Genomic DNA, 12,858 nt, shown 5'->3' with positions numbered 1-12,858 from the left:
CCTTCTCTTTATCACTTACCTTCTCCCCCTTGGCAATATCTTCCGTAAATTCAACGTCCATTTCCACTGCTTCGCGGATGACAGCCAGCTCTACCTCTCTAGCAAGCCAAACTCCACTTTCCCACCTTCTTCCCTCACCTGGAAATGGAATCCTGGTTCACCTCAAACTTTCTAAAATTAAACAGCAGTAAAACTGAGATCCTTCTAGTTGGCACCAAATCCACTTTATCGAAAGTTGACAGCTTCTCCCTCACTATCGACAGCTCCCCAGTTTCCCCTTCCCCTCAAGTTAAGAGTCTGGGTGTCATCCTCAACAGCACACTATCATTCCAATCTCATATTAATAACATCACCCGGTCTGCATACTTCCATCTGCGCAACATAAATCAACTCCACCCCTCCCTCACCCCCCATGCTGCTTCCATCCTTGTCCACAGCCTCGTCACCTCCCGCATTGACTACTGCAACTCTCTCCTCTTTGGCCTCCCTCAAAAGTCCCTCCATAAGCTTCAATTGGTCCAGAACTCTGTCACTCACATTATCACCCCCTCTTACCATCACATGGAACTCTCTGCCTCCAGCCCTCAGAAACATTGACTCCTTTCCTGTTTTCAAATCCAGACTCAAAACCCATCTGTTTAAGATTGCCTACTCACTTTTACCATCCTACTGCAACTTCACCACCCCACATTTTTTTTATGTTGATTCTATCCATTGTTGTTTTATTGATTATTGTATACTGTACAGCTTTATTGATTATTGTCTGTTGTACAGTTCTTTTGATTATTGTATATTGTACAGTGTCCTTGAGTGTTCAGAAAGGCTCTTATAGATAAAAATGTATCATTATTATTATTATTATTATTACTTTCACTCTTTGATTTGTAACAAACACAGTAGATACAACAGTGAATAGTCTGTAATGTAAAATCATTGCATCACTTTAACTCTGTTTGTTTCTTCCCTCAAGCACATTAACGTCCAGACTCTGTGCCTCTCTCTCTCTGTCCTCTGTCTTCATCAGTCTAGTTTTGTGCTTTTCATCTCTCTCCTGTTGCTTACTGCAGGTATTTGCTGCCTCAGGTATTAATATCATAACTGTCAATATTATTTTTATAGCTATCATAGTACTATTATTATTACTTACTTCCACTGTCGTGTAGTGCTGCTCATGGTGGGAACTGTTGAGTCTCTATTTGTAAAGATTATAATATAAAGAGTACAGCCTAGACCTGTTCTTTATGTACAGTGCCTCGAAATAATGTCTGTTGTGATTTGGTACCATATAAATAAAAACTGACTTGACATGAATGCTAACCAACCCACCACTTGAAAAATGTATTCCACCACATTTGATGACTATAGATTCAGAGAGAACTGTACGCAGTGCTAATCATTGTGCACATTTTCACATTAGGTTTATTAAAATGAAAATCATTCATATTTGTGTTTTTGAAAATGAATTGATTGATACCTGGACCGTCCATCTGGGTGGAGCTTGGCAGCAGTAGAAGACTTTGAGCCGCTCAGTCACGGGACAGTTTTTATCTTCAAAGTGGTCAACTATAGCCTGGGAAAGGAAAAATGGAGATGAAAGTGCATCACAAGATATACTGTAGCACAACCTGCAGAATAATACTGTATTCACCACACTGGGGTTTTGTTTATCAGCAGATTCAATCAGCTCATATCAAAAAATGACTTTGAAACTCAGTTTTGATTACAACAGATACAGTACCATTCACCTGTATGGACTGGAACTGCACGTCTGATGCATGCTGTGATTCACCTCTAAGTTAGTGACAGAGGGGTCATTAGGTACTAAATAGCCAATGACAGGGAACATTCACAGACACAATGAGCAAACAGCCTATTGTGAGGTTGCCTTGTCAAATCACCCACAGCTGTTCAGCTCTTACTGTTACCCTCTATATGATTCTTTCATAATCTTTTTGTAATTACAATAATAATAATCTAAGAAAAATTACAGGAGGAAGAAACTGCTGGTTTGAAGCAGTTTAAACTGATTAGCATAGCTGTCTGACTCCAGCACAAAATGTTTCTTGTAGTTCCTTTCACTTCTCAAAATGTGTCATATATTGATACCTGCCACAGGAGGGCTTTCATATGTCTGACTGCTGTGTGAGATAAAAGCCTCCACCACATGCTGTTTATAAGGAAGAACAGGAGGCATTGAGGATTATTCACTGGGATTAACATATACCAGACTTCAACTGTTTTGTCTTATGGTATGTGCTGGACAAGGATTTTGAATGTGATGTGCAATGAGAGAAATTGAAAGAAATTTTCAAACTAACTTATTAGCAGCTCTAACAGTATATCACACATACATTTACAGTCAAATCGATACAGTCTAGCAGTTTGCAGACACAATACACAAATACTGACCATTAAAAAGTATTTAACACTGCAAATTTCACATTTTTTCTATATCAGGTTAGTGCTTGTAATTTTACTCTCCAGTACTTAGCCTGAAAATGGAAAATGTTTGGGAGAAAAAAAAATCCATGTTCCATGGTTTATGTCTTCCAGTCAGGTATTTCAGTTTTCTGACCTCTAGACAGTTTTTTTCATTCTGTAATTCCATAATGCAGTGTGTGTTCAGTCTTTCAGGGATGTTATTGATCAGTATCTGAAGTAACATTTGGAGCTGCAGTGGATTAATGGTTTTCTTTGTGCTCAGGGTTGTTTTGAAAGAGAGAACAAGGTTAGTGAATAACTCACTGGCACTGTGAGCAGAGTCAAGCTCTGCAGCTCTTTTAACTTTGATTTTCGACTCACTAGTAGTTTTCTTCTGTGAAGTCAAAGCTAAATCATTTACACAGATATGATTATCTGTGCAGATCAGATTATTTATTAAATGTGATTTACAGCTAAAATTGGTTAAAACTGATCAAAAACAACATGTTTACCTACATATAGAACAGGTAAGTGAGATCTGATCACAAGTGGTCACTGGAGACTCATGTGGAGACACATTTAATGCCAGGTGTGAACTGTTGTACTTGGAACTGTCCACTTATGGGAGCACCCCAGACAGATGTTAATGCCAGGTATGGACATGAACATGTCCTTAGACTTGTGGAGACACATTCTAATGCCAGGTGTGGACTGATGTACTGTGATCAGATCACCTCAGACACATATTAATGCCAGAGGGCTTAACAGCACATGCAACATAAGTAAAGCTACAGCTTGCAGTGACAGTATTTTGGGTTTGATTAACTGCTTGCATTAGGAGGAAAAGCATGAAATGTACAGTACAGTATATATGGTGATTAGATATATTAACAAGGGCTCAATATTGTGTAAAAACAAACTGTAGCTCAATTGTGAATGTTTGCAACAACTCTGCTGGGCCTCAATTATATCTGAAATGTTAAAATAAAACATCCTCATGTCATGTTAGTTATTATCATGCCTAATTCTACTAAGCCTTGCTTCAGTAAAATATTTTGTGTCTTAGACTCCATTTACACCTGACATTAAATTTATTTTACACCTGGGGTTAATATGTGTCTCCGGTGTCCATGCTGAGATCTGAATGAGATCTAATCTGTCTGTCCAGCTAATGTCACATCACAAGATGGTAGCAATCCGTGAGGCTGTGTTACTGTGTTTGCTTGCTTCTCAAAACAGGGGAAGGAGCCATCGTCTCCTCTTCACTCCATCCACAGCTGTGGACTGAGGAGAGGACTGCTTCATCTGTTTAATGGCTAACTGCTGCTAGCTGCCATGCTACTGACTTGATTACAAAAGTCTACCTACGTAGCTGTTGTATGTGGATTCACAACACAAATTGTGCAGTCTCTTGTCACAAATTGTGCAGTCTCTTTCCTACATAAGTAGGAAAGGCAGACTGAATTTTACATGATAATAATTACTGATGCTTGCATTCTTGGTCAATCTATAAATACAGCCCACCACAGCTCCCCTTACCTGGGTTTGCATCATGGCTCTCTCAACACACCGGGAGCGTCCCCTCTCCAGTTTGGTTCTGAGGCAAAGTGCTGTGACTTCTACAGCCCAGAACTTGGGCTGAGACAGGATGCACTGCAGAAGGACATGGCAGAGGGCAAAGAGTAAGATGATCTTTTAGTCAGTATCGAGTCATTCAGAGTGCACAGCAAATCATAAGAAATAATCATAAACCCCTGTTACACACTCTGTACAGGGCAGGAATATTGCGTCATTATTCTGTCTTCTTCCTCAGTATATTCAGTATATTAAGGAGCGACATCACACTGGCTGTTTGGTTTGGTGTAAACAAACATATGAGGGATGATGAGGGGTCTTACTTACTCCAATACAGTGTGTATTATAATATGTCACACAATAAATGTAGTATTATGCTCATTTCCACAATAACAGAGTCATGCCATACTACATCATTCACTTTTGTTTCCACAACACTTTTTTATCACTGTCTAGTCACCATATCACTTCCTGCCAATGCTCCACAATAAAAGCCTGTCAGAGAGGGGAGGGTTCATGTATTTTGAGCTGCTAGATGCCTTTTCATGTGAAATATCTGTCATTAACTCACAGCAGCTTAATGATGATCAAAAAATTACAAAATAGAAGTGACTGGAAATAACAAGTGATTGAAAACAGTGCATCTGTTAGAGAAAAGAAACATATTATCCATCCATTATCTATACTGCTTATCCTTAAAGGTTGCAGGCAATACATTAATTTTGTAGTAAAACAAAGGACAGGTTCCTACTATGCTTGATTTTACAATACAGAGTTTAGGTGTCTGCTGTGCACTGAGTCAGCCAGCAAGCTTCAGTGAGAACAATTATTATTATTACTGTTACTATTATTATTATTATTATTATTATTATTATTATTATTATTATTACTATTATTATTATTATTATTATTAAACCCATTACTGCCATGAGGGTCTTTATCTGTGTGCTGTGGTGGTAATCTGCTGTATGATAGCTGGGGCAGCTTAGTGGTAGAGCTTTAGATGAGCTGATTAAAGGGAACAGGGGAGAGGGATATCCAGCAGATATACTGGCAGTTAGACACCAAGCAAAACTCAGTCTCTGTTATAAAACAAGTTATAAAACAGTGACTTAGACAATGACAGTATTCTGATGATAACAGAAATATGCAATGAAATGCAATGAAAGTGATACATTCTTCTCAGAGACATGACCAAGCATTAATGATGTTTGTGGATACTTGTCTTGCTGGAGTCATTAGTGCAGCTGCACTGGCCATCAGCTTCAGTTAAAATGCAGTGTACTGCATAAAGACATAATCTAGATAGTCTGGTTTGATATGAAAGCTCAAAATAACACTTAGCCTCTGTAAATGCATAAAGATATTCTTATACCATGTGTCTGCATGAGTTCTGACATGTTCGGTTCTTACTGTTTAGTCCTGCTGTCTCAAACTAAACTTTAAAGTCATCTCCACAACGAATGAAGAGTTCATGTTGCAGTTTTCTTGTAGTTTCAAACGGTTAACAAGACTACAAGTCTACAGCAGCACAGACAATCCTTGGAGGTAAGCACTAACATCAGTATGGTAACGTTTGTGTCATAGCTCGCTTGTGACTCTGTGTTTCTCGTGTTTTCTCCCCTGTCTGTTTTTTCCCTCGTGTCTCCTCCCCTGCTTGTTTGTGTCTGAATTTCATTAGCAGAGGCAGAGAGCTCCGGTGTCACCCCAGCACAGCAGTCACTGCTGCTCATCATCGCAGTACTTATACCTGGGCATCTACTCTACTCGCTGCCAGGATGTTTGCTACTGTGTGCGGTAACTCTCAGCCTTTCTCTCTCATAGCTACGGCTTAGTAAAACCTACTAGTGTGATTCTCATGTTGTTACTTTGTTAACTTTGCCTTTCCCTGTGTCCCTCGTAACGACCCTGTCTGTACCTTGATTCGCTGCTCTGCCATTCTCTTTGGAGTCTACAATCCCTACAGATTCTAGGACCCTCACCCTTCGTCGCCCCATCCACCACCCTTCCTCCAGTCTACCCTAAAGCCCCTTTTTGTCATTAAAAACCTTGAACTGTTGCCTGTGCCTCCATTCTCTGTTTTTGCTCTGGGGTCTGTATACAAAAATGTGATAATTTACTGATTAGCAGTTAAAAAAAAGCACTGCCAAGGTTGATGGGACTGTCATTAGTTTTTCAAAGTAAATTCATAAACCAAAGTATCAAATTAAGAATGAGCTGATGATGGCGCAGTTAAAGGCAGAGTTAGCAATTACAATCTAACAGACTTTTATTCAAACTAAAGGAATGTCTCCTCACAGTCTTCTAGCTGCCCCTCCTGTGTGTGTGCTGAAAAAAATCCAGTGTTTCTACACAGCCCTGGATGTAGAATTGCGATGTAAATTAAGCAGTACGATCAATTCCATTTGTGCTTGTGCATGCAAACAGCATAACAGGAAATGGAATTAAAAAGAAAATTAAAAAGAAAGGCTATGATCATCGTGTTAACACTGGTGCGGCTTTCCAGCAGTGGAGAGACCTCCGGGAGCTGAAAGGCCTGAAAACAGAAGCAGAGGTTGCTCTGTTTCCACTTGGCATTCGTTTTGCCAATTCGTTTTGCCATTCGTTTTGCAGTGTTTCACAGAGCCAGTATGCCAGTGTTGTTTTGTCCTGTTTATTCTTGGTGTAATGTTAGTCAGGGGGAGAGTTGTGAGTATCGCTGTCTGCAGTTGCTGTGCTAGTTCTGAGAAACCATCTCATCCACTCTGCATGTTAGCTTCACTGTAGCTAATGTAACACAACCTCAGTGCTATTATTGATATTTGTCCCTACAATGTTTGCAAAAGCTTTTATAGACACGAAGACCTGAAAACAAAAGTTTGTGAGCACAGTGGGATTGATATATAATTTGAAATGCTCTGGCAGGAGAAGTTACCTTCCTTGTTAGCTGAGCTACAAATCTACAGGTCTTCATCACTGTAGTTCAGTAAAAACAATATAAACCACTAACCCTGTTAGTTTTTACTCCATTATGTTGCAGATACAGTGTTTGTGTGTATGTCGCTCCTTTGATGACATTTTATATGTCATCAATCCAGTTGTTAGTGTGGGTTTCCATGGCAATGCGCAGCCATAAGTTTGGGGGGCGGAGCTTCTGAGGGAGCACTGAAAGAGGGGTGTGTTTGTTTTGCTGCTGAGTTCTACCAAGTCTTTCTCCAGGATGCCTTACTGTGCCTTTAAGGGATTACTGAAGTCAACAATTCATCCTGAGCGGCACATGAATATGTCCACTATATTTCATGGTAATCCTTCCAATAGGTGTTCTCTCACTCAAAATCAAGTCAGAGGATCACCACAGCTGTTAAGATTCATCCACTTGGCACCATGAACCTGGCACTATGCCAATCTCTACCACGTTCCATGGCAGTCCATCCAACAACTGTCAAGATACTACAGTACAGGTAATTTAGCATATTAGCGTGCTAACATCCGCTAACTAAACACAGAGTACAACTGAAGATGATGGTAAGGTCATCAGTTTAGCAAATGTTTGATCATAAAGTAAAGTACTAGTCAGACTGACATTTTGAGAACATGAATGTATGTACTAAATCCATGGACAACAACTGTCCAGAAACTTCACACTGAAAAGAAAATGTCAAACTCATGGTAGTGTTACATGAAAAGTCAGGGCATCAAAAAAGGATTCATCCTCCATAGACTATGAATGGTCTGTGCAAAATTTCATGTAAACCTGCCCAATAATTGTTGAGATATTTCAGTCTGGATTAAAAAGGTGGAATGACCAACAGTGCAATCCATACAGCCCTGAAGCTAACTTCTACAAAAATCACCAACTTCAGTGACATTTACTCTCTGTCTTATGAAGATCACAGCACCTTAGCAGTCTTGATTCACCTAAAGTCAGCAGAATTCACATCATCTCCTGGTTTGCAAATTTTCAATTGTGTGTTCGTAATTTAAGATGTCGTAAGACAAGAATGCATTTAATACCCTGAATGCTTCTCTCAATCACACTGTGACTTACTCTGGGAAGAGTCGCAGTTTTGTTTGGTAGCAGACATGACAGGTGAGGAATAAATGGTTTTGAGGTGCTGAATGTGATGATCAAAACTGAGCAGACATGAGAGGCATTCACACTGAACCATGTGGAACAGGCGGTACAGTGTGCTCTGAGCTGTGATCATCATGTTATACATAAAAAAAAATCTGCAGAGGTGTGTGTTGCAATGACATAGTGATTGAAAAACCACTAATGAAAAAGAAGAAGAAAGAAGAAGAAAATTAGAGGGGTGAGTGATGTGGAAATGTACATTAGGCTGAATTTGATGTATGAGCCATTATAATGCATTAAAAGCCTTCAAGCAGCTCAAGCAGCACAGCCCCTCCATCTTCTTGTTAGCCTCTGATGTGAAATATATACAGGAAATGCTGTTTCATTGACAGTACCTCACAATAATTGCAAAAAAAAAGCATTTAAAAAACTAAATTAAAAAGGATAAATGGAGAAAGCAGCAGTGAGCTGGACTGACCACAGATTTATGATAACATGACCACAACAACTCTTGGACAGTAACTCTGAAAACCTTCAGAGCTACTTACACTCTCCCGACTCTGGATTTCCAAAACCAATATTTTTCTTATTAAATAGACATGTTCCCTAAGCTCAGTCCTGATGTATGAGCCAAGCACAGTGTAGAGAGAGACCATCAGACAATCAGACAGATAGATGGGAGAGTGCATGTTTGCAGAGTTGAAGGGGATATGCTGTGCAGTGATGCCTAGTGGTCTTGAGATGGGACCTGGAGGGAGCCAAGTCAGATCCCTAAATCCTCTTTGTTTGACTTCCAGCAGTTGGTGGTGTGATGATCATCTGTATCAACCCACTGTCAGTGCTGACTGAACACTCTTTACTCTGCCAAACTCTCTGAACCTCTTCTCTATAAGAATACATCCATCCAATCATTATCATACCGCTTATCCTCTAAGGGCCGCAGATGGCTGGAGCAAAGGTTGTCAGACGCATGGACATAAAAGAGACAATCGTTCACTCTCACATTCACACTTACCAATTAACCTGTCTCTGGACTGTGGGAAAAAGCCAAGGCTGAACCAGGGTAGAATGATGATATATGGGGTGAAAGGCTTTAAAGCAAAGCTTGGGTAATAACTTACCACCACATCACCACTACCTCCAGATGGTCCTTCAAGAAGGCGACACAAGTCAGGTATTGATGAAGACAGCCAGACATGTGACAACCATCTAACCAGCCTGCAGATTCTCGGATCTACATGTAGGCTGGGAAGATGCCTGCTCACAGAGCTAGCAGCTGCCTGCAGCAGCTTCCCCATCCTATGCAACAATGCAACATACACTACCAGCTCACTGTTCAAATAGCTCAAAGCTGGATAGCTGGATGGATGGATGGATGGATGGATGGATGGATGGATGGATGGATAACCACAGTCCAACTTTTGAGAAAGTGATGAGCACAACACTGGTTGAATACCACATATAATTTGAGACCCTCAGGAGGAAGCTCATTTATCTTTTTTCCTATTTTCTTTCATTTGGTTCCTTGTTTGGGAAGTCCAGGGCAGTTATCTCCAATTTGCCAATCTGACTTTATAGAATAGACAGAATAGATCCTCTAGTTTTTCATCTAGTGCAAAAATTTTAAAAATTCACGCAGTACGTTGGTTTACAACTAAATACTGCAAATCTGATCACATTTATCAGCCTCAGTTGTACTTGTAGATGTTTTGTGCTAATTATCAAACGTTAGCATGAGTACATGCTAAAATAAGGTGAGTGTAGTATATCTGCTTAACATAAACCTGTTAGCACAGACACCGTTAGAACATCAGCATGCTGGAATTAGCATTTACCTCAAAGCACCGCTGTGCAGCCACACAGAGCTTCTAGCATGGCTGTAGATTTGTAGGATACATCTTAATTCCCTTAACTGCATTCATGTTTCCCTCACCTGCATCATTTCCCTCTCAGTCCCTCTCACTAAAGACTTAGGAAGAGACACAAAGATGTGAGAGAAATGAGATGTCCTTTCCTCTGAACCGTAACAGTAAAGCTGCATTCCTTTCTGATGACAGCAGCACAGCTGGAATACAGCTGGATCAGCTGTCAGTCAGCCATACAGCCGTACTGCAACTTGTAATGGTTCCAATGTACACATTAAAAGAATAGCATGGTTACCTCCATCAGCACAGGACTGTTTTTTTCAGTATCTCTGTATGTTTCCAATAAGAACTGTGTGACAGACAGCACAACCTGAAGTCTGTATTCATACTGTGTGCAGATCAGTTGAAACACAGTATATAAATAGATATCACTCCTCAGACACCAAGTGCACATGAAACATTTCTATTAAGGAGTGTTATCTGGGCTGTGGCTTATCTGTGTAGATTGTTTATGTAATAATCTAGGTTGGGATGAGCATGTCAAATGTCAAATAATTTGTAGAAATTATTTTTTTTATTTGTACAATGCTTCGGGGGAAAGTGGAAGTTAAGTAAATATATCTCACATCAAACTATAGTTTCTGGAAATAACTATTGACATGTAAAATGTGATTTTTTTCTGAAAAAGACCCAAAATTCATTCAAACAAAAATGGTGGCAAGCTTGGATGATACCAGTACAGCTGTACAAGTTATTGACAGCTATGCTAGCATCTAAGCACCATCAATACCAGCACCAAACTATGTACCAACTCACTGAGTAAATGACACACACACACACACACACACACTAAAAGCAATAAAAATGTGCATCACAGAAACAGTATGAGTGACTTACAGATGTGAAGGCTAGAAGTTCCTCTTCAGTCAGTTTGTGGACTGGGTTATTCTTCTGGAAGTCAGTGCTGCAAGACAACACTCTTGGTCAAGACACAGTATATACACAGTGAAAAAAATACCTCTGCAGGAAACAGGATGGCTCATCTCTTTGGATTATTGAGTCTGCCACAAGAATACTTTTAAGTAGTATAAGACTTACATTGTGTATTTTCTATTGATAAATAGATAATATAAACAAAATGTTACTGCATTCATTGAGGACCATCATTATCTGTAACAAATTTTATAGCAATCCATCCAATTGTTTTGGAATTTAGTGCTGACCAATAAGCTCTGACTGACTCACAGCTTAAGTAGCCAGTTAATTTTACATGCAGGTGCTGCCAGAAAATGAGGCTTTTACTTAAGGAGGCTGACTTCTTTCAAGACTTAAGGATTTGGATTTCAGGGAGATTAAACAGTAATTAGAAGCATTCCTTCTTTTTTTTTTCTTTTACAGTTATGGTTGAAGTATAGTTGAAAGAATTTGCAAGGTTGAGACAAGAAGTCAGCAAAATCCCATAATATTATTCCAACTTATCCCTCTTAATCTCAGTGCTCCAGCCAGCTGTTACTGGTCTTCACATTAACATGGACAGGAGGCCAAATGGGCCTACAGGTGCAGCTGTGGAGGGGATTTCTGGAGGGTTCACTCCAGTATGGAGATTTTCTACATATGACAAATCTATACAATGGAATTTATAAACCAGGTTGTCAGGAAGACACACTTTGACTTCCTTTCTTGATGAAAGAGCGTGCTCTCTGTGTGTTTGGTAAGTGGGATAAACCCACATATTGTTGTAGGTTTACTCAGTTCTACGTTACACACAAACCTTCCATATGATTAATTATAAGTCCTGACAAACCAAACTAATTTAACTAGTGATTAATGTCCTTTTCATTACAATAAGAAGACACAACTCAAGAAAGTTAGTCTGGGAACTTGGGTTAGGTTATGTGATTGAAATAAATCAAATAATTTGCTGAAAGAGACTGATCCTAGTATAGCTTGTTTTGAATGTATTTACTTCAATGACCTCAGAAGCCAGCCAGTGTTGATCATAAACCCTAGTCTATTACGGCAACCCTGCAATGAATCCTGTCTCTACGAAGGTTGAAAAGTTCTTATAAATAATGTTAGTGTTAGTTAGAGTTTATAATATCATTCAGATCATGCTTTATTTGAATTTGTTGATTCAGATAGTTATTCTGGAGGCTGTAGTTTGTGATGCTGTTAAAAACCTGTATGTAACATCATACTGAGAGATGATTCTAACATTAAATCCAACTCATTCATATTAACCACGGTAGAGTAAAGACTCTTTCAGATATTCATCCCTTTACGTTAAATAAATTATGTTTCTACCTGCTTTACTTCACTTTGCCTCTCATAGCTGTGAGCTAACATGCAAGGTGTTGGCCTGCTCACTGGGAGTAACCTGGGGTTCAGTGTCTTGCTCAAGGACACTTCAACAAATAGTTACCAGCTATTGAGACAAACTCATTTGACAAAACAATCTCAACTTAAGGTCTTCATCAAGACCTTTCATCACTTTTACTCAGTCCTCATCAGCAGATGGAGCTGGCTCAGTTGTTCCAGCTTTTCATTTTTTTTTAGAGAATTTTAGGACTCATTCTATTTACTGAGATTAAAATTTCATTCTTGGAAACGTAGATTCAAGGACCAATCACTAACGTATTCATTGGCTTTCTGTTGTCACACAGTCTTCATCAGTGGGATCACCTACTGAATCCTCTAGAATGAGCAAGTAAAACCTGAGATTATTTTGTTAACCTGCTATTTTTAAGATCAACAATAAACTTTAAAGATCAACGTTTAAGTAAACGTTCTGGAACAAGGTGGACGTCGAGTCAAACTGCTGTTTCCAAGGTCAAGAATGAATTGATTGAATTCTAACTGAGATTATTTAATTTTATGTAAAATATAGAACAGTTACAGTATGAGCTTTTAAATGGACCTTACCTAAAGGGTAAATGTAAGAGC

General features: G+C 39.3%; 1 protein-coding gene across 3 annotated transcripts in view; it reads right to left on the bottom strand.

The window, feature by feature from the left end:
- ttc27 (tetratricopeptide repeat domain 27) overlaps positions 1 to 12,858 on the bottom strand; it is a 67,575-nt gene that overhangs the window by 21,532 nt on the left and 33,185 nt on the right. For all 3 annotated transcript variants that reach the window (XM_018694696.2, XM_018694692.2, XM_018694693.2), the window contains exons 9-11: positions 10,813 to 10,879; positions 3,961 to 4,074; positions 1,475 to 1,570 (exon numbers count right to left, since the gene is read on the bottom strand). In XM_018694696.2, the coding sequence (XP_018550212.1) occupies positions 1,475 to 1,570; positions 3,961 to 4,074; positions 10,813 to 10,879 (277 nt within the window). The remainder of the gene's footprint in view (positions 1 to 1,474; positions 1,571 to 3,960; positions 4,075 to 10,812; positions 10,880 to 12,858) is intronic.

Source organism: Lates calcarifer, linkage group LG16_LG22 (genome assembly GCF_001640805.2).
Source record: "Lates calcarifer isolate ASB-BC8 linkage group LG16_LG22, TLL_Latcal_v3, whole genome shotgun sequence".
Classification (NCBI taxonomy): Eukaryota; Metazoa; Chordata; class Actinopteri; family Centropomidae; genus Lates; species Lates calcarifer.
Note: the sequence above shows the minus strand (reverse complement) of the source record. Positions and strands in the feature narration are given on the sequence as shown.